Source organism: Scardinius erythrophthalmus, assembly GCF_964197995.2.
Source record: "Scardinius erythrophthalmus genome assembly, chromosome: 14".
Classification (NCBI taxonomy): Eukaryota; Metazoa; Chordata; class Actinopteri; order Cypriniformes; family Leuciscidae; genus Scardinius; species Scardinius erythrophthalmus.
In genome coordinates, this window is record NC_138234.1 from 22,337,309 (window position 1) to 22,362,444 (window position 25,136).

A 25,136-nucleotide genomic window follows, 5' to 3' on the forward strand; every position below is an offset into this window, starting at 1 on the left:
ATGCTGGCCATCTCTGGTAAAATCGCCCATATCCTCAGTTGAACAGATCATGCATTTCTACCCCTGTAGTATAATGGCCTATGTCAAGAGTGTGACTTAGGCTGTTTTATTTTGCCTAAGTCAAAAGACAATGAGACTTTTTACCAATTTTACAAGCTTTTCAAGATGGCAGTTGCATCAAGAAGAACGAAAATCTACTCGGCTTCTGAAGTTAGGTTCAGTTTTTTTGTGTTTTCTGAGAAACCTGAAAAAATTATTTAGGCAATTATTTTAGGAAGGTGACGATATAAAGTATTAATGTACTTATTTAAATTGAGCACAGTGTAACTTTTTATGTTTGGTTGACTATTTTATTTTGATAATGAACAGCCTGCGATGTCAAGTTAGCACAAAGTTGTGCGCGTGAGGCATCCGTCATTTATGGTCATGTGGATAAAGTAAGACACCATTCGAAACGGTTTACTTTTATTTGTGTATTAATCTCACAATAAAAACAAAACCATATGCTTTTTGTAAAATAAACAAAACAAACAGGATGTGCCTTCTGCTGTTTCGTTTTTCTTTTTCGTGGAGCGCGTCACAAACATGAACCGAAACTCAGCATACACTACTTGTCTACTCTTGTTTTGTTAATTAGGTGAAATAAATTTCGTGCATAGGCCTATTTATTCCTTTTATATCAGTTTATTCTGTTTTTCAATATGGGATCAGTGAGATAAACATGGTTTGATGTTTCATGTGTTGAATTCTTGGCTATCAGTACGAAAATTATTTATTGTCCTAGAGTGAAATCTGGGTCCTTGATATGGTATAATGTTGTATTAGTGATAGATTTCAAAGTTCGAAAGAACAGCATTTATTGGAAATAGAAGACATTATAAATGTCTTTAAAGTCACTTGAACAATTTAATTGTTTTAAATGATTTTTCAAACAAGTTTAAAGTTGACGCATCAAGAAAAAGGAGTGTTTTGTTAAATACTTAGATTTGATGTTCCTAAGAATCCTGGTGGAAATATTGGAAATTGTAGTTTCCAGGCTTGGAAATGCATGGTTTTAAAAAAAAAAGGATTTTTCTAAAGTGAAAATATACATTTCTACTCTAAAATATTTTTTCACCTATAAATTGTGAGTTCAATCTCAACAAATGGGAAAATCATCAATCATATACATGTATATAGATATTGTTTTTAGTCATTGTATTGTATTGGCATCAGATGATCCAGTTCACATCCTGTGTGGACGCCACTTAACACCTGTGTGAACGCTCTCTACATATTATCATTTACTAAGTTTATCAATATTGTTGAAAAAAAGCACAATTGTGAATTGACCAAATATTGTGTAAAATATGCATTCATTTGGTTTAGCACTTGTGTGTACATATTATTTGTCATTAAGACAAATGACACTATATAATATAATAGTCTGAATATGCTTGACTCTGTGTTGTTGTTTTACAGGTGAGAAGATGTCGGAAGAGGCGGTGCGTCAGACTCGTAGTCAGAAGCGGGCTCTGGAGCGAGATGCCCCTGCTTCGGAGGCCGACTTGAAGAAGGTCAAGCTGGAGAGAGGAGAACTGGGAGCTGTAGATGGACTGAAGACCAAAAGTGAACAGGCCAACAAGATGGCTAACATGCTGCGGGCTGGGGAGGTGAAGGCCACCATCAAGGTGGAGGTCCAGACCAGCGACGAGCCTGTGGACATGAGCACATCTAAGAGGTACACCACAGGTCGAACACAAGAGAGTTTTGGGAGTTTATTCCCAAAACTCCTTTAATGAAATAACAAAGCTGCTGACACCAAAACGGGTCTTAGGTAGTCGTGACCTGTGAACTGGAGAATTAGCGTGATCTTGGTCCTGCCGTTTCTCTTTTGTGTTCGTGCCGAGGGCTTTTAACCTCAGGCTGCTCCGCTGAGACTTCCTGCTAGTAGTTCTGAATATAAAGCATCTGCTAAATGCAAAGTAAACAAGGTATCAAGTAGATGCAAAAGAGAACGGCCCGAGTTCAGTCTGTTGCCGCTCTTGCTTTGCTGGTTTTAAGGCCTTGTTTATATACCATGCGTACGATTCGAGTTTAACTTGAATTCCACGAATTTGGTCCAACATTGAAAAATAACAACTTGGGATGTAAAAAGTCAGAAACCATGCAAAAAAACATGTGCAATAACTTTTTTACTTGATTTTTCTTTTTTTGAAGTTAAGGGATGCAGATAAAAGACTAAATGCATAAATGGGAACGTTTGAATATTAATATGGTACCATTTTACAGCAAGGTTCAATTAAATAGCATTAGTTAATTCAATAATTTTTATGAATGAACAACTTTTGCAGAATTTATTATTCTAGTTTAATAATTAACACTACCATTCAGAAGTTTAGGGTCAGGTTGATTTTGAATGTTTTTTTAAAAAAGAATTCACTTGTGGCTTAAGGTTGCAATCATTTGATCAAGAATACAGTAAAACAGTCATATTTTGAATATTATTGCAATTAAAAAAATTATTTTTTAAAATGTAATTTATTCATGTGATCAAAGCTGAATTTTCAGCATCATTACTCCAGTCTTCAGTGTCACATGATCCTTCAGAAATCATTCTAATATGATGATTTTCTTCTCAAGAGATTAATTAAAGTAGATTTCTTGCGTTTTTCTAAATAAAACTTGCCAGGGCCGTTGCAAAGCTATTCTTAATGGTTTTTAGCATTGGTTGCTAAGTGACCATGAATCCATTAATAATAAAAAAAGATCTTGAAATGGTAAAAAATATTCCAAATGGCAAATAATGCACCTTGATAGTTAGTCTCAAAGTTTGTTTTGATTGTTAAACTCATTGCATGATAAACTGAAGGCAATTCCTATTTGTTTGTGACTGCATGATTAATGTAAAAAGCAACAGAAGTTGCGATGAAGCAGAGTCGAGCTCATGATAAAGGACAAAGGAGGTGGCCTGATGCCATGCGGGATGGGGGAGGGGCAGAAAGTTGAGTTGAAAGATGTCACACTCCACAAACACGACCGTCATATGCTCAACTCTTCCCAAAGACCACGCTCGAGTATGCGCTTGCTCAGCACGTCGGTCTTCCCTCGGGTGGCACGCTGCCCCACTTCAAAAAAGAAAGAAGCAGCAGTCCGAAGCACTTTCCCCGTCGTACCTGAACCCTGACTGACTTTGCAAAACGAGGCCTATGTCACAAACTGGTTTGAACCGGCCGTTGCCATGGTTTCCACACTGCCAGGAACAGTTAAAGAAAAGGGAGGGTGTGAGTCATGTGACCTGAGGGAAATTCTTGCATCACGTGATCTTGTTGGTGCTGGTTAATACACAGGAAGTGATATAAAGTCACTTCTAGCGAAATTCTGGTTGTGCACGTCATAAGATAAACTCCCATGAAGAACCTCAGTGGTTCCAGTAAACTTGGGCTTGTTGTGTTTTGACGGATTGATTTAATTGGTCGATTTGCTTTTAAGGAAACTGAAGCGCTGCCCATGGATGTGTTTTGTTTCTTCCTGTCCTTTTACTTGAATGGGCCATACTTTAGGAACGTTTACTTGACCCTTCTTCCTCATCTCGTCTGCTGCCTGAGGAAAAGGGTACAGTGCTTGTTGCCACACTTGTTGAGAAATGAGATACGTCAAAATGTGCAGCTTTTTGTGTGCCGTTACTTTGAGGGAATCTGAATTTTTAGCTTTGTAGGCAATAAAACACACACACACACACACACACACACACACACACACACACACACACACACACTCACTCACTCACTCACTCACACACACACACAAAACAAACAAACAAACAAACAGTATGAAGAAACTGGACCAGTATGACTTGGAGACTTGGGAATAAAGACATCCGAAATTGCATACTTCCCTACTATATAGTAGGCAACTTCAGGCAAGATTCTGAAGTGTGCATACTTTACTTTCCCAACTTTTTCAGGCAATTGGAATTGCACATTTGAGCTTAGAGGGTGATAAAATGCACAAAAAAGTACGTACTAAGGAAATTCAACCATATCTAGGGACCAGAGTTAATTTTTAGTCTTAGGCCATTATGCATCCACTCAGAAAACCCTAGCAACACCCTAACAACAGCCTAGAACACTATATCATGAAACAACACATTAGCATCACATTAGCATACAAACATGTGAGTATGTGTTTTTGCATGCTCTTACTTCAGGAGGCAATTTTACAATTTAAGCTTAGCGAGCGATATAAATGCACAAACAAAATTCGGTATAAGGGAACTTCAAGCATATCTAGGGACCAGAATGATTTGGGGAATAAGCTTCAGAAAACCCTAACAAAGGCCTAAAAACAACCTAGAACACCCTAGCATTGTCAGTGGGAAAACATTAACTTGCTGTCTTCAGAAAAAGCAGTTGCTACAGTTGCCTCCCAAGAAGCCAATTTCACTATTGACGAGTGTGTTGTTGCGATATGTTTAGTACTTGACCCTTATCCTATAAGCAGCAGATTTCCTATCGGTGGCCGGAGCAGAAGCATGAAAGAGGGTGTCTTTGTTGATATGCGAGCACCCTGTCTGAAGTGAAAGTTGAGGACGGAGTACACACAATAGCCTGGATGCTAGCCATCCCCCTCCTCCTCCTCCTCCTCCTCCTCCTCCTCCTCTATCGTCCCTCAGGAGGGGCCGTAGACCTACTCTGGGTACAGCACTACTGTCCTTACAAGTCGTCAACGTGACACCGCTCTCGTATTGCTCCTTATGGCAGCTTGTGTTTAATCTAACCGTGAAAATGTTTAATTAATGTGTCAAGAGACATTCTAAAACTTCTTGCGCCACTTCCTTGAAGAGTTTTTTTTTTTTTTTTTTTTTTTACAAATGTGCAAACAGAGGTCATAGGACGACCTCTAGTGGGCAGTGCAGGAAATGCAGCTTTAGGTGAGGAGCAGTGGGCCATTAGTATATATTATATACTGCATACTTAGTTTTCTAATATGTAAATATATACTATTGTAAATAATCAGACAAATAAAATTGTAAATGTCAAACAATGCTAAACTTTTCAAACAATAGTACACTACATTGTCATGATGTAAATCAGCATGTTGGCTTCCTGTAGTTATCTCTGAAAATAAAGAAATTAAAAATACAATCAGAAATAATGAATAAAGAAAATAATAACAAACATAAATTGTTTATAATTATAATAATACTAAATTGATTATAAATGCAAAATATTTCCTTTTATTTTGTTTAATAATAATCATTGTTGGGTTTTTATGATATAAAATAAAGAAAATATTTGGAGGAAAGAAATCATAATAATAAACTAATAATAACAAACTTAAAATTATTATGATAAATGGATTATAAATGCAAAATATTTCCTTTTATATAATAGTAATAATTGTTATTATTACCATTATTATTAATATATAAAATAAAGTAAATATTTAGTAGTTTTAATCCAGTTTTGATTACAAAATAATAAAGACGATATTTAGCATATTTAATCCAGCTTTTAATAAAACTCTTTGGTAGTGTGAGCAAACAATGAGTCTAGAAAGTTTATTGCATTGTGGGATGAAGTACTCTGCTCTATGTACTTCACAGTCTGAATATTCAGGTATTTAACGTCATGTTTTCAGCCTTGACTCATGTTTTCCCGTCTGTCTCTCTCAGCGACATAAAGAAAGAGCGACCTTCGACGCCAGATGATGATGTCATTGTTTTGTCAGACAATGAGCCTTCTAGTCCTTGTATGAATGGGGTCAGCTACAGTTTTAAGAAGACAGATACCGAGATGCTAATGGTAACAATGTCATGTCTTTTTGATGCGACTTATCAAGTTTTGCTCACAGACTTCATGCTTTAAACGCCCCGTTCACTCGCTAACGTGACTTTCCTTCTTCGTGGCACGTGCAGAAAAGCAGCCCGGCAGAACGGGAGCACATCATAAAGCAGCTGCAAGAAGAACTGCGTCTACAGGAGGCCAAACTCGTCCTGCTGAAGAAACTCCGGCAGAGTCAGACACAAAAAGACGTTGTGCAAAAGGTAACGGATTTAAAAGAAACGTAAGATGAACAGAACACAACAACAAATAATGCCTTTCTAGTCGAATCCAGTTGAGGTATAAAACTGACCTTTTCTGCTTTGCAGTCAACCAATTCTGTGGCTGCTCCTCCACCTCTCGTCAGGGGCAGCATCTCATCCACTAAAGGACCCCTTCAGGTCAGTGCCATTCAGTCACACAGGACATGTTTTTACGAGTTGAACTGTTGAGACTTAAATACAAGGGTTGATTTCAGGTCTCCAACCGAAACTCAGGGACAGTCATTCCTCCTCCTCTGGTTCGAGGTGGAGCGCAGGTCTCCAAGCACGGCTCCGTAGTCATGCCACCCTTAGTCAGAGGCTCACAGGTATGCATAGTTTTTTCTATCTTTAAAAAAAAAGAAACGCCTTTAGCTTTGAAACGAATCCCTTTTCTTTGCCGTTTGTGTGTTGTAGCCCATTGCAGTGACCCCGCAGCAGATCGCGACCCTACGGCAGCAGCAGCACCAGCACTCGGGGTCTGGTCCTCCTCCTCTCCTGTTGGGCGCGCGCACCTCTGTACCCAGTGTGCAGGTGCAGGGCCAGAGGATCATTCAGCAGGGCCTGATCCGGGTCGCCAGTGTAGGCGGCACAAACGTCCTGGTCTCACAGGTCACTGTCATTCACTTGCTGTTGATTTACAGTTATTATAGATTTATTACAGTAATATTAGTAGATGCAGTAAAAATATTTATTACGCTAATTGTTTATAAATAATATTTTAATATTTATGTGTGTTTTATATTATATGGGTGCATTTATAAATATTTTATATTGTATTTTTACAATTACAGCTACTAATGAGTATATTAATTAAATTTTTAGTAATATTTAAGTATAATATTAAAATATTTAGTTTTATACATTTATTTTATTGATTATTCATTTTTAATAATATTGTTTTTTTTAATTAAACTACTAATTAGAAGCATATACAATTTCTAATATACATTTTTGCTATTATAGTATTAGAAAATTTACATTTTTACTTTTTATAATTGTATACATTGTTATACGTTTTATAACATTATTTTAATTATAATATTAAAAACTAGTAAATATTTGTATTTACTAAATATAAATATTTACTAGTATATATAAACATATATATATATATATATATATATAGAGAGAGAGAGAGAGAGAGAGAGAGAGAGAGAGAGAGAGAGAGAGAGAGAGAGAGATGTATTATGTTGTATATAAATATTTTATTGTACGTACACAAAGCTACTATAACTTGGTGTGTGTGTGATATATGCATATATACATTTTATATTTAATACGGCATATAAAAGTTTATAATTTAAATTTTTTGCTATTATATGCTTAGATATAGTAGCTATATTATACAAACTATATATGTGTGTGTATATATATATATATATATATGTGTGTGTATGTATATGTGTATATATATATATATATATATATATATATATATATATATATATATATATATATATATATATTAGTGGTGGGCCGTTATCGGCGTTAACGCGAGACTCTTATCGCGCGATAAAAAAAATATCGCCGTTAATCTATTCTCCAAGTTGGGTTCGGAGCTGGCTCAAGCTACACAAGCTATGATGACGCAATCTACCCGCGGCCGCGAGGAACACCCGGCTGCAACGCATCATATTCGTCGTCATCTTAAGTAAACACTGTAACACAGCTGAAAGTGAAAACTGGTGAAAAAGATCGGTGCAACGAGCAGCAGCAAACTATATCAGAGTGTGTGAGGTAACAGTTCGGTAAGTTAAAACGTGACTTATCCGTTCTACCACCTCAAATTCAAAACGAAACATATCACTGAATACCAGCGCGCGCGTATTATTCCCAATATATCTGAGTGGTGTAGAACATAATCTCTGTCTGCGCCCGATTTTAAGAATCGTTGTTGTGTTTCTTTTTAACTGAAAAGACATCAGTTAGACAATATTCTCATTTTAAATTTAGTAGTAAGTAGTAACCTTTTACAGTGAGTAGAACAGCTTTCTCAAGCAGTTTGGGATGCATTTTGGAAACAGGAGATGAGCCCCTGGTCTAATGCGCCACCTGACTTGAGAAACCCGTTCTCAAAGACTTACTTTTATAGTCATTATTTGGGTAGCACACATATTCTAAATGCCTTCGGCAGAATTCAAATGAGCCATTTTAATCTAGATTAATCTAGATTAATTTCAAAATTAATCTAGATTAAAAAAATTAATCTATGCCCACCTCTAATATATATATATATATATATATAAAAATATAAATGCCATAATAAAAATATATATACTTCATGAAGTATGCTATGAACAAAAGGTTTTATGAAAGAACAAAAATGCTTGCAATATGAAAGATATTTTGTATATTTCTGTGTACAACATCAAATTTATCTTTATGAACTGATATTCTAGAAATCATCTCACCGTCTTGTTTTCTCATGTCCAGGCCTCTTCAACCGGTTTGAAGACCTCTCAGTCCGGTCTGGGCAGCAGCACCTCAACTGTCAACTCCAATGACTCTCCCGCCAGCCGGCAGGCCGCCGCCAAACTTGCGTTACGGAAACAGTTGGAGAAAACCCTCCTTGAGATCCCACCACCTAAACCTCCAGCACCAGAGCTCAATTTCCTGCCCTCGGCAGCCAATAATGAGTTCATCTACCTGGTGGGGCTGGAGATGGTGGTGCAGAACCTGCTAGACACACTGGCTAAAAGTGGGTACAGCCTAGAAAAGCACATGCATGAGCTGTGAAACTATGCCATGCTATATTGTCACTTGTTTTCTTTCCAGGTAAGCAGCCGCAGACTGAATCTGCATCAACCCCGGCACTCAAGGAGCCTTTTAAGTGTTCCCAGTGCCAGACAGACTTCACGTCTCGCTGGAGGCAGGAGAAAAGCAACGGCTCCATCCTGTGTGAGCATTGCATGAGCTCCAACCAGAAGAAGGTGCTGAAGGCCGAGCACACCAGCCGCCTGAAGGCCGCATTCGTCAAAGCCCTTCAGCAGGAGCAGGAGATCGAGCAGCGCATCCTACAGCAGGCCTCCTCCTCGCCCGTCTCCAAGACCACCACCACCTCATCTTCGTCCTCCTCATCCTCGCCGGTGATTAAATCCGAACACGTGCTGGTGTCTCAGCAGTACAAGCAGGTGCGCACGTCGCTGGCCCAGCAGACCAACAGAGGGACAACGGTCGGTCGCTACCACACCATCACCACTAAGCAGGTAATGGATACTCCTAGCTCGGCTGGTGTGCGTCCATAACATAGCTTTTTTCTGATTTTTAACATGTTTTTTCCCCTCCCTCAGACTCCAGGCCAGCTGTCCCGCAGCATACAGCAGGCGGTGAGCGCGGGCGCACGCGGGGTGAGCCACAGCTTCTCCACGTCCTCTCAGCTCCAGAACGCCGTCACGGCCGCAGCGCTGGTCAGCAGGCCAGGTAAGCATGCCGTGAGGGCGGGGGAAAAGGGCTCCAGCAGCAGCAACCCCAACACCAATACCTGGAGGAAACAGAACAGCGGCACCACAGGTAGATGATGCCTACTTAAAAAAGTGTCTGCCCCTTCCTGTCTCCTCTTTTCCTGTATCCTTTTCCTGTATCTGCGCACCTTTTTTGGTGTACAGTAGCTGATTGATACTGCAAAGGGCAAACATACAAAAATGGGCCAAAAGTGCCCGTCAACATACATGTGACATTTTTCTTAACACAAAAATCCAGTATATTTTATTTTATATATATATATATATATATATATATATATATATATATATATATATATATATATATATATATATATACTGTAGTCAACATTTATAGTGGATCAAAACCTTTCATAATTTTTTTTTTTTTTTTGGTATTTTGATGAACGGAATAGTACAGAATTTTAACAATGATCATACTTTTAATAAGTAAATCACTTTTTTTATTGTATTTTATTTAATTTTTTACATTTTTTGGTATGTAAAAGAATTGACAATTTTAAGTCAACTCTGTTACCATCATAACTATTGATTATTACAGTTCTGTATTATTTGATTATTCAAAAACAATCATGTCATGACATCCTTTCAACTTTGCATGGACAAGTAAACGTCTTTTTATCACTAACTGCAACCCTGTTACCATCGTAACTATCAGTTCTTAAAAATCTGTGATTTTCAATGAATCAAACACCATCATATAACATCATCCTTTCGTTTGGTACTTTTTGATTATTAAAAAAATGTTGTTTTTTTTTATCTTACATTATTAAATGTGTAAGAAGTGGACGATCTTAAAAGGTCAACCCTGTTCCCATCACAACTGTCGATTTATTAAAATTCAGTATTATTCAATTCATTAAAAACTCAAATGGCATCATCCTTTCCACTCTTTGTGGATGCGTACATTTTTCCTTTCTGTACCTTTTCTTGCGTTATTAGGTATGTTAAACTGAAAATCTTAAATTCCTCAACCCTGTTATCATGAATTTTGCATAGTAAACAATTGATTATTGGAAAAAATGGGTATTGGTAAAAAATATCAGCAGTTGTTTTTCTAATAAACAACTTGTAGTGTCATGACCTTTAGCAAAGGGCTAGTAATTGCTAGGTAAATATCAAACTGTCAACACTGTTACCTCACAAGCCTGTTTTGAAAGGCAAAGCTAGCTTTGTCATTAACAGTCTTCAAATGATCTTTGTTCAAAAAAATCTTGTAGATATGTATTTGGTCAACTTTTCGAAATGAATAATCATTAACCACTTCACATTCCCCCCCGACAGGTGTCACCATGGCTTATGTCAACCCCAGTCTGTCCGTGCACAGGACGACGTCTCCGGTGGACCGTCAGCGAGAGTACCTCTTGGACATGATCCCTTCCCGCTCCATTTCCCAAACGGCAAACACATGGAAGTAGTGCCCTGATCAAATCGCCCTAAATTTCCACACAATTATAGTCCTGTCTTGTTGGACATCTGGTCGGTTATCAGTATCAGACAACCAGCCCTTAAGCAATAATAAAATAAAAAAAATATTATATTTTCTCTCTATTTCTCCTGCGTTCCGAGACCCTTAGTTGTACAGTCTAAGGTAAGACCCCATAGGGCAAGTATCCTAGAGAAGAACTGTACCGGGATCAGAGATCAAGGAGACACAAGGACCTTTTCTACAGGCCTTTGTATCCATCTACTGAATTTCTCCATTACCCAATGGGCTTTAGTGATCTAATACACATCCATGGTGGCGATATCACCCACAACTCTCAATTTACGGCCCTCCAGGTGGAGAAATTCCTCCATTATGTGAAACTAAAGCCTCCGTTCAGCGTTTTCAGAGCCTCATGGACATACTTACCCACAGGAAGTGGAGGACACAGGACCGGAGAGATCCTGCGTGACGCCACGGATTGAGCTTTTTGTGGACCATGCTATCCAATCACTTCAGCTACGATTTCTGCCCCACAGCGTCTCATGAACAGATATGAAAGTGTATGTTTGTGTATTTGATGTCAATACATTGCTTTTTTTGTTTTGTTTTTAGCTTCACTGTGGACTCATTCCACCCTTTTCAAAATGGCCTTTTTTAAAGGCTACAAGTTTAAGGAATTGTTATACTGTTGAGGTGGTTATACATCTGCTGGTGTAGTGTGTGTGTGTGTGTGTGTGTGTTTTTAAATACTTTGGGTTGTTTCTTTTTTTCTTCGTAAGCTTCTAAAAGACATTTAACCAAGAGTTGTGCATCAGGGATGGTTACAGAGATGGACGTAACTAACAAAAAGCAGCAGCCACAACAGGACTACTACTACTAGACCTTCATGTTTGTGCGATTTGTTAATCAGATGAGTCTGACGGTAGCTCATTTTTATTTTTCTTACAGGAACAATTGATATATTACGTTACACTTTGTTACCGTTGTGATGTGCTCCCCCTTAGGCTTTCTTATAACGGCATCTAGGTAATATTTGGATGTTGTGTTATTTATAAATGTCACTTTAGATGAAGGAAATCTTGTTAGCTCCTTCCCAAATAGCTTCAAAGGGTTGTGAATTTAAGATTGGACTGTATTTAGGGTGTATAAATGCAATTTTTTTATGATTTTTTTGTCTAAAGCACAATTCGTTTGTGTCCCGTCTATACCATTTTAGATCCTGTTGGAAGTCGTACCGCTTAAGTCACGGCTTTATCTTTCCTTAAAGGAAATGTTTGGGTTGAAAGCATTTCTGCTTATTGAATGTAGCACACAATCTTAGCTAAATGAAACAGAGTCCTACCTGTCAGGTGGTGGTCATGTTGTTTTTACCATCTCTTATTTTCCTTTCATCCGATTTGGTTTGCTAGCAGTACGCTCTGTATTTTAGCAGTTATATTATATACTACAGCTCGGGTTCTTAGTCATCGCAGTACAACAAACACGTCAAGTAAGGTCTGCTTCAGTCGATTCATCTTTTTCTTTTCTCGGAATGATCCGTTCAGTGATCTGGAATGCCTGCGTTGTGTTTCGGACACAAAAGCTGACTGTTGTTCTGATTACTGCTGACAACTAACACCATTCCATTTCCCCCGGGATGCTGCCATTTTGTAGCATCTCTTTTATGAATTGTTAAAAAAAAACATACAAAAAAAACTTTTTTTTTTCATCTGTTTCTGCTCTGTCAGCTAATAATTATAATAAAAACTAATTTTAACCAGTTTCATCTGTTGTGTGGGTGTATTTTTCCCCCCCCCAAAATAGATTCTAATTTGAATTAATTTAATGTGTTTGAAGGGCAATGTGAAAGCTTTTAGTCAGTGTAGGTCATTTGATATGAATGAAAGGGCTATGAGGGATAAAGATGAAAGTTTCAAAGGAATAAAATAAAAATTCCAATTATTTACTCATGTTGCCATTATGTTCAAGTAGAATGGAAAAGTAGAATTTTTTAATAAATTTGAATAGCTCTAACCGTACAAAATCATAGCGACCATTGTGATCATTATATTGTCATTTGGCCACTTTGCTCTCTAGATATCACTATCTTCATGGGCCATTAAAAGACAGACTTTGGTCACCCACTTACCTTTCCTAACCATTCTTATTAGAGCAATTTACGAGTTTCTCCATTGCTTGAGGATATTCAGCCTCAGACTGTTCTCCCAAAACAATAAAACTGATCATTTTCCTCAATCATGATTGATGTCCATGAAATTCACAGATTATGACACTCTTATCTAAATACTCAGTGGCTGTTTTTCTGCAATTTTCTTATTGGTGGGCACACTATTTAAATGGCTGTCTGATGGGCATCTTTTGTATTCTGTAATATCCGCCTATTAGAAGTTGGTGAGATGCAAATAAGGTCCTATTCAAATATCAGAAATATCTTATGTGACCATACCTAAAAACATCTTAACAGACATATACTTACAACTGCAATTAAAAAAAGACAAGAGTCGGGTATTTTTGATTTAATTTAAAAGTAGTGAGAAGATTGTTTAATTGTATGTTATTTAAAAAAAAACATTGCGGTATTCTATCTGTATGCCTGTTAATTATTGATCTGATATTGTCTGATGTAACCATGTACCATTTAGGATAAATAATTGTATTCAAGTCTCAAAACAGGGTTATGCCAAATCTTCATTTCAAATATTTTATTTGTAACAAACACACCATAACAACAACTTAAAATGATTGCTGCTGCATGAACAACTGTTGCAGAGCACTTCTTGCATCTGAGCATCTTTATCACGATCACCACACCTCTGGCACAAATCCGTCCATGTACAATTCACACAAGTTGTGCAGTGTACAGCATCTGTTTCTGTTGTGGAAATCTCATTGGTATTTAATATAGGGATGTGAGAACCATCGATAGCACCCACGCACTGTGGAATTCCAAACCTCTCTTCGAAGTAATCTCAGATAGTTTGTCCTGGTCTGGTGTTTAAGTAAAGTCAAGTCATCTTCATTTTATATAGCGCTTTTAACAATGTAGATTGTTCCAAAGCGGCTTTACAGTGATAATAGGAAATTAAAGTAACAGAGATTGTTTTGGGTTTATAGCAGCTTATTGTCCAGCTAAAGTTAGTTTTGATTGATTCACTTCCGTCACAACGATCATTAGTTATTAACTTAGGGGCCACTAACATAACACCGTTTTAACAGAAAACTCTTAAGTTCTTTCTGCGCAAAATTCAAAAGCGCAAACCAGTGAGAACGCTGATGGCATGCACATGCGTATTACGAGTTCAGTCTATAGTCCTTCCCTACAAACCAACCCTAAACATACTACTTGTCTGGCCTTAAAATTTATAATACAGAATTGTTATCACTTCCGCGTAGCCACGCGAACCGGAATTATCCTGACAATGCTTTATCTGTAGAGAGGTGAAGGGAAGGAGGCCTTCAAAGGGGATAGACTAGTTGACACTTCAGGACTGCGTTGTCGCAGTCCAGGCGCAGGTTCTTCATCAGATCTGGATACGCCCTGGATCCGGCGGACTGCGGTAAACCTCGGGATAAACAGAGAGACTAATATTAGCGTAGACGCCATTCTTATGATGTAACGAGTACATCAGGATTTATGGGAAGTGTTCCCGGCGATTTCAAATGGACAGTTGATCATGAACAAGAATTGGGACGACTAAAGACTCTCCTCACTACAGAGCCTGTGCTGAAGTTCTTTGACCCAACAAAGAGGACAAAGATCTCGACAGATGCATCCAAAGATGGACTGGGTGCAGTTCTACTGCAGGCGGAGGGAGAGAATTGGAGGCCAGTCGCACATGCCTCGAACGATGACTCCGTCTGAGTGTCGATACACAGATAGAAAAAGAGTGCCTGGGTTTGGTGTATGGAGTGGAGAGATTTCACAGCTATGTGTACAGCTTACCGACATTTGTGGCAGAGACAGATCACAAGCCATTAATAGCCATCATTAAAAAGAACTTGAATCAAATGTCTCCAAGAATCCAACGACTGATGATGCGACTGCAGAGGTATGATATGGAGCTAATGTACACTCAAGGGAAGTATCTAGTTCTGGCAACAGAGTGGACAATGTGAAAGTTCCACAGAGGCTGATTTGACTCGGCATGTGAACATGGTAGCTGAAGCTCTTCCAGTCAGGGATGCAAAACTCAAACAAATTGCAGTGGACTGAGAATTCATTACACATTGAATGAAGGTTGGCCTAGGGGAGAATGTGCCCAGTACTACAACATCAGAACAGAGCTGAGTGTTGTCAAAGGGCTTCTGCTGAGACAGAACAGGATCATTATCCCTCAGTCACTGCGACAAGAAATGTTGAAAAAACTGCATGAGGGACACCTTGGAGCAGAAAAATGTAAAAGAAGGGCTAGAACTGCAATCTATTGGCCTGGAATAAACGCAGACATCGACAGGATGGTGTCAACCTGTGATACTTGCTTGAAGCATCATGCTAAGCAACAGAAGGAGCCAATGATCATCACTGATCCACCAGATGAACCATGGCAGAAAGTTGGGACTGACTTATTCTTCCTGGATGGACGAAACTATTTGCTTGTTATAGACTATCTGTCAAACTATCCAGAGATTGCATTGCTTCCCAATACATCTGCTGCTACATAAAATCCATCTTTGCGAGACACGGCATTCCGCAGGTGCTTTGCAGTGATAATGGGCCGTGCTACAGTGGCAAAGACTTCCAGAAGTTTGCTGAGGAATATGGGTTTTTTAACATGTGACATCGAGCCCATTATATCCACAGTCAAATGGAAAGGCAGAGAAAGGAGTACACATAGGGAAGCTACTACTCAAGAAAGCAGTGGACAGCCAATCAGATCCTTATTTAGCTCTGCTGAATTACCGTGCTCCACTAGAACACGGTGTCTCCCCTGCAGAATTCATGAATGGGGCGCAGATTACGAACTACACTTCCTTGCTTAGCAACACCAAACAAGAACAAATATCTGAAAAGAAAACAAAAGCACCTGAAACGGAGACAAAAAGCGAATTATGACAAGGCATCAAAAAGCCTAGAACCACTCTCCAAAAATGACACAGTAACCCCTAATTTCCACCAACTGCGGAACGGCTGCGGATGCGCTCCGGAACGGCGGCGGAGTCAATAGGTTTCCATTAAAGTCAATGTTACCCCTTTTCCAACAAAAAAGAACTGGTTCGGAACTGGTGCTGGTTCAAAGTTGGTTCAACTTGCGAACCTTCTCAGAACCTGTTTGTTTTTCCACTGACTAGAGAGCCCAGCGAACGACGTCGTTGCATCACTGTGTACGTTGCCAGGCTACGTCTTAGCTTTCCTAGAAACGCTTGCGCCAAATTCAAACATAACAATTACAATGGTGGACTACATCGTCTTTCTGCAAATGTTTCTCCTTGCTTTGCGATCCTATATTGGGGTCAGAAGAAGACGTTTAGAACACATTTGTGCTGCTTGTCTGGATTACTATAGATGGAGGTTACATTCGAGAAGAAGTTCGACAATAACTCTGCCCCCAGCCCCCGACTTGAGCATGACGTGGTAAAAGAACGGTTCTAGTCCAGCAAAGAGTTGGTGCCGCTTTGAAACAATTTTCGGTTGGCTGTCGAAATGCACCGGCTCCGAACCGGCACCAGCACTGCCTTGGTGGAAAAGGGGTATGTGTGTATTTTCACTGACTGTGGAACGGCTGCGTTCCGACTCCGGCGATGCGCAGCCCTCCGGAGCAGATACGCAGAGCTTCTATTTTTGCCGGATGCCGGAGAGCTCCGCAGCAATTCAGCACTTATATCGTGCGATCATAGGTGAATTCACGAGATCTCGTGGGTCGTCGTGACTTCAGCTGTCAGTCATGGCCTCAGCCGTTCCGCAACAAATCCGGACCTGGTGAGCATTGAAGCACGGAGCCGATCCGCAGCCGTTCCGCAGTTGGTGGAAATCCAGGGTAAGACTTGAGGATTGCAGTACCTGGACTAAAAGAGCCACAGTCCTGGAGGAGGTGAAGCCAAGATCTTACACTGTCAGGATGGTCAAATCCTGAGGAGAAATCGGAGAAGTCTGTTGAAAACAAAAGAGACAGTACTATTGGATCCATATACAGGTGACACAGACTGTGCAGAGTCAACAACAACATCTGAAACACTTCCAATACAGAACAATAACAATAACTTGTTCTTTACGTCTAATGGAAAGGGGATGTAGTGATAGTGTAGTTGTAGATGTGAGTACAGAAACTAACCATTAGATGTCAGAGGCATTACACTTACCGGTAGAGTATGCAGACTGAGAAGCAGTAGAGTGGAGGTGTTGTTGCTGTTCCTGCTCGCGACCTGAAAGTGAATAAAAGATAAGTTTTGTTACAAAACTGTTTCTTTACTGAATTAAGAAACATTACACTGCACTTCTAAAGCATTTATTAAGCTTTGTTAATGTTAACATTTACTAATACATTATTACAGTCCAATGTTTCATTTGTTAAAAGCACTGTGAACTAACATGAACAAACTAACGAACCAACAGCTGCATTTTTTTGATAATCTAGCGTTAACAAAGATGAACAAATACAGTAACAAATGTATTACTAATGTTTCGTTCATGTTAATACATTAATTTTAACAAATGAACATTCTTGCAAAGTGATACTGTAAACATTACTTTCCTAATTATGCGAAAGGTAAATAGCCTACATATATAAACATGAGTTTAAATAGATGTATCATCCGACGAATAATAAAACGAAATGCTAACATTACTTACTAATTATTTTAATGTAGCAAGCAAGCAAAATATGACAAGCTAGCAAACTGTTTGTGTTTTTCAGCAGTAAAGACAGTTAATGAAATAATAAAATAAAATAATAATAATAATAAGTTAGCACGGAGTTGTTTTTTATTAGCTCTAGTTCTTCAGCCACTGATGTTCTGCCACTTCTTGAATGGTTGGACGTTTGGAAGGATCAACCTGGAGCAGAGTACGGATGAAGTCCCGACACGGTTCCCCAACAGCAACGTCATCCGGATAAACCGGAGGTTTCTGCTGAAGACGGAGAAGTCGAAACTGACTGGTTTCATCGAACGGCAACTGTCCAGTCACCATGCAGAATAGAATCACCCCGAGGCTCCATATGTCATACTTCTTTGGGTCATACGGCCTTCTCATCATGACTTCTGGTGGATAATAGGCTACAGTACCGCAGAAGGTGTTACTGAGCTCTGATGGGTCTTGACATCTGCGGGCGAAACCAAAGTCTGTAATCTTTATCTGTTCTTGGGCTGTCAACAGTATGTTTTCGCATTTGAGGTCCCGGTGGACGATGTCTGCCTGGTGGAGGTAGCTGAGAGCACTGACTATCTGAGAGAACAAGGTTTTGCTTTGGTCTTCTGGGATACGATTCACTTCAATTATCTTCTGATAGAGATCTTTTGCAGCAGCTTCCATCACAATACCGACTCGCCTACCGGGCATCTCGATAATTTCGTGCATGTTGACAATGTGGTCGTGCTTCACTTGTCCTAAAATTGACAATTCCCTTGGCATAAACTTTTGGACGAAATCCAAGGGGGCCTTTTTACGGTCCATGATTTTGATGGCCACGTTACAGCGGTGCCTCTGAGAGGAGTAGAGTTTGACTGTGGAAAAACTGCCTTCACCAAGCGTGGAGAGGAACTTGTAGCCCAAGGATTTCAAAATGTTATCAACAGGCATGGTTGTATATCTCACAGGAGTTTAGAAACCTTGAATTGAGTTTGGATCACGTTCCTCACCTTTGCTGCAAAGTGTCTATTAACAGGCATTGGCATTCATACAGCATTCTATTCTGTGACGTCATAATGGAACACCCACTGATCTATAAAATGACTGGATAGCTCATGACGTCATAAACAGTGACGCCACAGCGCCGCCGTATTGGTATTCCCTAGTGAGCTCACGCGTTCTATTGAATCAATAGGAAATGTTATGATTTGACTGAGAAAACACTGCCTAACGAGACACCGTCTTTAAATCTAAAGTCTCCCTGTACATTCTTACAACGCAAACATCCTAAGTGGATATTTGTTTAAAGTCGGACATTTTTCCTGCTTATTAAAAATTGCTTTGATACTGGGGAGAGGAGCTTGGAGAGTCTAGGCTAACAGCAGGAGGCCGTAATGAAGTGTGTTATTTTATGATTTGCCCTTTGAATGAAGAAGAAGAAAGAAGCTTACCTCCTCGTTAAAATAGCCTACACGTTTAAAATAAAATATTTAATTTGTAAGTGTCCAGTGTTCGTTATTCACTTATGGGACAGTGGTATAGCTAGTTAAAAGTCCAAAACGTTAACTAAAACGGCGATTTTGTTGCAAAAGGAATAACATTACAAATCTGTCGGCGTTCACTGAAGAGCTAACGTTATCTTCACAGGTAAGAAAAACAGTTGATAACAGTTGGTGCATAATAAATATGCTGAAACTATTACTTAGGCTAAATAGTGAATGCTAAGACCTATATTTTTGGGAATTGGCGAATATTGTTTCGTGGCCACGAACTAATAATACCTCAGCACGTTTTACTAATTTGTTCGCTCGTTTTACTATATTGTGGCCACGTTGTAATTCGTTAAATCAAAATAATGGAGGGAATTAGTTCAACAACGTGTCCACGATTTATTAAAACAAGGGAACAAATAAGTCGTCGTCGTAACAACGAATTACATATATCGTAATAAAAAAATGATCATTAGAATACCTAAATTACGTTGCTTGTAAAAAAGTTTTTGCCTCAGTGTCAGTTGAAGGGATGGTACAATGTGTGCTCATAATCCTGGGCTGCGTTTCCCAAAAGCATCGTAAGCCTAAATTGATCGTAAAAACGATCGTACGACTGATCTTCTGTTTCCCAAAAGCATCGTATCTTAAGTAGCACTTGAAAATCTTCGTAGATCTACGAGTGCTCTGGAGTAATCGTACATCCCCAAGTCAAGTGCATCGTAAGAAGATTTATGAGGACACCTGCAGGACAACCGGCAGATTACACTTTTAACTTTATTCAAATGTATGTGATTATAATATAAGGTTTTGATTGTACTTTATTGTACACTTTATTTTTACTTTATTACTCTTTTTTGTTGTTGGTTAAATTAATGTATAAATTAAATAATTGAAAAGGTCAGAAAACAAAACAAAAAAATAGAAATAATTGAATCTAATCCTTTTAATCAAAATTAAATGAATAAATAAATAAAAGAAATCCTTTAAATCTGTTAAAAATACATCTTTGTTTCGCTCTATCTCCTCTAAAAGGACATTAATTTCATCTTTTTGAAAGGTATCTTTTCGTGTTTTTTTTTTTTTTTTTTTGTCATTTTGTCAGTGCCTCCGCCTGTTGGTGCTTTATATATACTTGTCTTGATTGCTAATCCACAACAGATGGCAATTAGTAGGTTAAACGTTCAGAATACGATTCCATATAAGGTTATATTTCAGCACTTCGCGAATGGACAGCGACTCTTAAGTAGCACGTAGAGCGCGTTTTCGCGCGTTCATGTTAAGTGCATTTTTGGGAAACGCTCGTGGAATTGCTGCGAGCGTTCGTAACTTTGCACGTAGAAAGCGCTCTTAAGAGATAAGATACATCGTTATCGGGAAACCCGGCCCAGGATGGCACCAGCTCTGTCTGGAAAAACAATGCAGATACTTTTCCTAACATTACAGTAGACCGGTTGTAAAACTGACATTTGATGCAAAAATTTACTTAGACTTGTTTGGTTTTGACCTTTTAAAAATGGATTATTTTTAAATGGATATAACTACATTTAAAATAAAGAGAGAGAGAGATAAAGACAGACATGGTCAAGGTTTAAAATTAGAGGTTTATTTATTTTTTAATCTTCAGTGAATTCATGCTGGCAAGGATTGCTGGAAATTGAAACTGTTCTTTATCTTATTGATTTTTGTGCAGAACAAGCTTGCCCAGAGTTTTGCGCAGCCGTCTGCAATATACTTAATGAGAAGGAAAATATGATTGTTGTATGTTTCTAGGTTGAACGTGTGCTTCAAGTTCCTTAAGTGCAGAGTCACCATGGAGTTCCAGAACCTGTGTGGATAGCCTGGTTTTAATATCGCTGTCCAATTCTGAGATGTAAGTGCTGTTGAATACACCTCTCAGCTGTTTTGCAGATTTTTAGGACACTGTTTGATGGTCTGGTAAGTCCACCTCTGGACTTTGTGTTGAAGAGGGTGTGTCCAAACTCATCTTGGAAAGAGCTCTCTACACTGAGTCCTGATAAACAGGTAGGGCAGTGAATCTTCTTCGTAGCTGTTCTGACTACGAAGCCAGCTATGTACACGACCACAGCCTCTTTAAACATGGACAGATTGGGAAGGCTTGCGGTGATATTTGTTTCCGTGTTCTCTTCTGCTTTGGGTTGCGTGTCGCTTCGCCGAAATGACAACATATCAGAAGGTGTTGCCTCCAGTTCCACTGTGCTGTCCAGTGGAGAGCAGTTGCCACTGGCTTTGATGGCATGTCTCACTACCATTCTTTTGAATGCTGACTTGAACTGCCTCGCTGTGGGTTGTTGTTGCATCCATTAGCTGAGCGAATGGCAGCAAAAAACAGCTCAAGGTGGGCCTGGCTAAATTTGAAGGTCAGCAGATATTGTAACTGCGATGTCGGTGGTCTCACATATAATTGTTTAAAACTTTTTATTGCCACCAGGAAGCCAAGAAAGGCAGTTTTCTTGCCTGTTTCAACAAGGGGTCGTCCGTTAATGTCTGGCTCTTTCAATCCAATAATGTAATTGTAAGCTTCCATTAAGAAGGCCATGTTGGTGTTTTCATTAACGGGTCTCGGGACTTTTAAATCCAGTGGTGATGGGATTTCTGGAATTCATCAGAAATTCATCAGATCAAAAAGGCGGTCGAATGTCCCCAGGAATTTACATGTTGGCCTCCTGAGCTTTATAACCCATTCTCTCCTTCTGACAGGATCTTTTGGAAATCTACAAATTTGTACACAAAAAGCCAAATAAAGTTTTCATTTACACAACATTAAGCACATGGTTTGACAGTTTTTGAACATCACTTGATTAGAGAACAATTTTAACAGTCAAACAAAACAATGAAGGATTTGTCACTGAAGAAAAAATCCTTGTATATGTGTACTTAAAGTATAGCTCTTGATGATTGTGTTTTGTAGATCAGTACAGTAGTTTGCCCAAATAAAGTGTTTGATTAGTTAGAAAGTACATGTTCAGGAAATGCATAGGCTAATGGTATGGGTTAATGTAAGTTACTGTAAACGGACTCTGCACGAAGCTCTTTTGAAGCTGTCAAATGGTGTCGCTAGTGAAACTTAATTGTGATTATTGCTGCTGAGGTTTCTTATAGGCTACAGGTGACTGGTTTAAGGTTTTATTTTGAAGAAGAAGAAGCATTACTCTTGCCTCGGAGAAAACAACACGGGAATGGCGACAATTGTGCTTATACATTAGTACTTAGGGCTTGAATTACAACCTGTGGGCAGTTTTTCATTATATAGATCAGTGGGAACACCACACACAAAACACGCTGTTAAGAAACAGTCATTTAGCCCACTGATTTTTATCTTTAGGGGAGAGTGGGGTGAGTTGTGCCAGTTTTTACTCAAAGTGACTTTAAAGTGAGGCCATGACAGTAATGCCTTCAACTTAAGGATGTACATATATTTCAGGATGTTGTGCATCCCTGAGAATAATAACTTTGGATCTGAAATAAATAGTTTCAGAAATATAGCTTTTGGGAAAAAAGTGGTCTCATGGCACAACTTGCCCCTGGTGCGGGGTAAGTTGTGCCTTTTGGGGAAATATGTTGGGGTAAATTGTGCCAGTGCTTTCTGAAGTAAAACAGAACATTTTACTGTTATGAACCGTATGCTATATGAAAGCAAGACAAATTCAATACAAAATGACTAATTTAAGGTTCATTTAGATATTGTCACCCTGGAATACCATAGCATGCGTTTTTCCTACTATGGTCAATTGCATAGGGATTTTGTATTGAACACAACTCTGGATCACAGTGTCACAGAGACAAGGGGGCGGGCTCATTTTACTCAGACGACCAATCAGTCTCTCAGGATCATTGTGAAGCTATCAAGCTACGCCCTAGCAACCATTTAGAGCACCATAGCAACACAATATATGATATTTGTGAATCATTTCAGGCAAAAAGGCTTTGGCAATAGATGCCTGTTGACAGAACGCTGTCTGTCAATTATGTAACATAAGAATAAAGTTAATTAGCTAATTTCTAAACATCCTATTGTGACTTAGGCCACTTAAAAACGGAATAAAACTTCTCTTTAATAACATAGTGCAAACTCAAAACTGAAATCAGTGTTAGCTAAATTAAACAAATAGCAGGCAGGCCTGAGTCGAACACTGATGAGGCATGCCCATCTCCTCACCTCTCAAGATTATCCCCTGTGAGAATGTAGGTCTCTAGGTGGTCTGGATCTGGCACAACTTACCCCATGCCCTTTGGCACAAATCACCCCAGACCCACAAGTTTGAATAATTAGCATGATCCAGCAGTTAAGAGCTAACATCATGCTAACTCTATAGACTCACTGTGTAGCCTACTAAAGCACTAAAACATGTGTGAAATGTTTTCAAACTTGTCTATAATTGTTCAGACACTACAATCAAAAAACCTTAATCATAGAAAATTTTCTTTGAAAGGGAAAAAACAGTTTTTTGCACTAAAATGTGCTTAACTCTCATGCCATGTATCTCTCTTCTTTGGAGGATGAGTAAAATTGATTGCTTTTCAAAATTATGTGGTCACATGACCAAATTATTCTATGGTTTTCCAGAACAAGGGGTGGAACTACTTCCCCCCCTGGCACAAATCACCCCACTCTCCCCTACTCAATTAAATCCCAATTAACGTCTGATATAGTTTTGTAATTTTTTTTTTTTTCTTAAGCTTGACTGACTGTTTGATTTTTTTTTGTCCATTGTTGACTGTTGTCAAAATTGCCCAAAGTCATTAACACAGCAACATTTAAATCGTTTTGGTTTGTTCTGACTCGCCTAGCTTCAGTCAAAAATAAAAAATGGAAGTGTTTTTCACCCCGACCAATTATGAATGGCAGTGTCCGACTTTCTGACTAAAAAAATAAAGGTAACAACTTTATATCTCTTACTTAATATCTCATATTTGCTATTTTCTTCTCGTCATCTATTAATATATCACAATGTGACTTAGCCTATACTTTAAACACTAATTCACAATGACGTTTTTATTTTTCACTATTGAGGCGGGAAACAGGCTTCCACCAATGATGACCAGTGGCTTCCACACACAATGGACTCCTCGCGCCAACAAAAGGTTCATTCAATTCCTGATGATTCTACAACCATAATTTTAAAGATGTGCAAGGAGAGACCAGCGTTGAATATTCGAGATACCAATTTGTCTTGGGAACAGTTAATTTCACGGAAACGTCTATAATCCACTAACCAAAAATGCACTTTGTTCAGCCTCAACGTAGCCTATTATTTCGAAGCCCTACTTTACGCTTACATCAGGTTTATGGCCGGTGAGTGATGAAATTAGCCATTAAGTTGATTCTAATTGTGCATTTACACATTCGTCTCATTAGTTTTCGATTTATTTCCCCATTCTTTTAATAGGAGAACTTTGTGCCTGCAATGACACGATACGACCTCTAAACGGCAGTGTGGCGCTAATACTGTAGCCATCTCCATTAATCCAGGTTTGTTTCCATTAATTATAACACATTTAAAACATTGCATACTGCTCATGTTAAATGTAAATTAACTAACTAATACATATTTATAATAAGATTAAGTACTTTAAAATGCAACATTGTTATGTTTATATGTTAGTAGCATCACAATTTATATGAATTAGTCTTATATTGTTCTCTAAAATCATTCTAAATGGTAAAACCTTGAATATGAATACTTCAATGCATGAATATATGCATGACCAGTAGTATTTCATAGATGATGTGCCAAAACAGCACAGTGTTTAAACTGAAATAGACACATTAACACTCTCAGACTGAGGATGCTACATCTGAAAGGGATGTGGTTTATGCTTGCCTGAGCTCTCCAGCATCAGGGGTGCTCAGCCAATCAGACGGCACTCCCGGTGTCTCCCT

At 38.7% G+C, this 25,136-nt stretch overlaps 2 protein-coding genes across 10 annotated transcripts in view; one reads left to right on the plus strand and one right to left on the minus strand.

Annotated features, from left to right (window-relative positions):
• gatad2ab (GATA zinc finger domain containing 2Ab) overlaps window positions 1–12,721 on the plus strand; it is a 32,557-nt gene extending 19,836 nt beyond the window's left edge. For 7 of the 9 annotated variants that reach the window (XM_081385260.1, XM_081385259.1, XM_081385266.1 and 4 more), the window contains 10 exons: window positions 1,462–1,720; window positions 5,657–5,786; window positions 5,900–6,028; window positions 6,134–6,205; window positions 6,283–6,393; window positions 6,482–6,676; window positions 8,501–8,765; window positions 8,843–9,273; window positions 9,358–9,577; window positions 10,813–12,721. In XM_081385260.1, the coding sequence (XP_081241386.1) occupies window positions 1,462–1,720; window positions 5,657–5,786; window positions 5,900–6,028; window positions 6,134–6,205; window positions 6,283–6,393; window positions 6,482–6,676; window positions 8,501–8,765; window positions 8,843–9,273; window positions 9,358–9,577; window positions 10,813–10,946 (1,946 nt within the window). In that variant the 3' untranslated portion in view covers window positions 10,947–12,721. The remainder of the gene's footprint in view (window positions 1–1,461; window positions 1,721–5,656; window positions 5,787–5,899; window positions 6,029–6,133; window positions 6,206–6,282; window positions 6,394–6,481; window positions 6,677–8,500; window positions 8,766–8,842; window positions 9,274–9,357; window positions 9,578–10,812) is intronic. The other 2 variants (XM_081385261.1, XM_081385267.1) reach the window with 1 other exon arrangement.
• A 5,164-nt stretch (window positions 12,722–17,885) lies between these two features.
• On the minus strand, window positions 17,886–18,692 carry tssk6 (testis-specific serine kinase 6; the record flags this gene model as incomplete). Its single annotated transcript, XM_081384829.1, has 1 exon — window positions 17,886–18,692. The coding sequence occupies one exon, from the start codon at window positions 18,690–18,692 to the stop codon at window positions 17,886–17,888; it is 807 nt and encodes a 268-aa protein (XP_081240955.1).
• Between the last annotated feature and the right edge of the window lie 6,444 nt (window positions 18,693–25,136).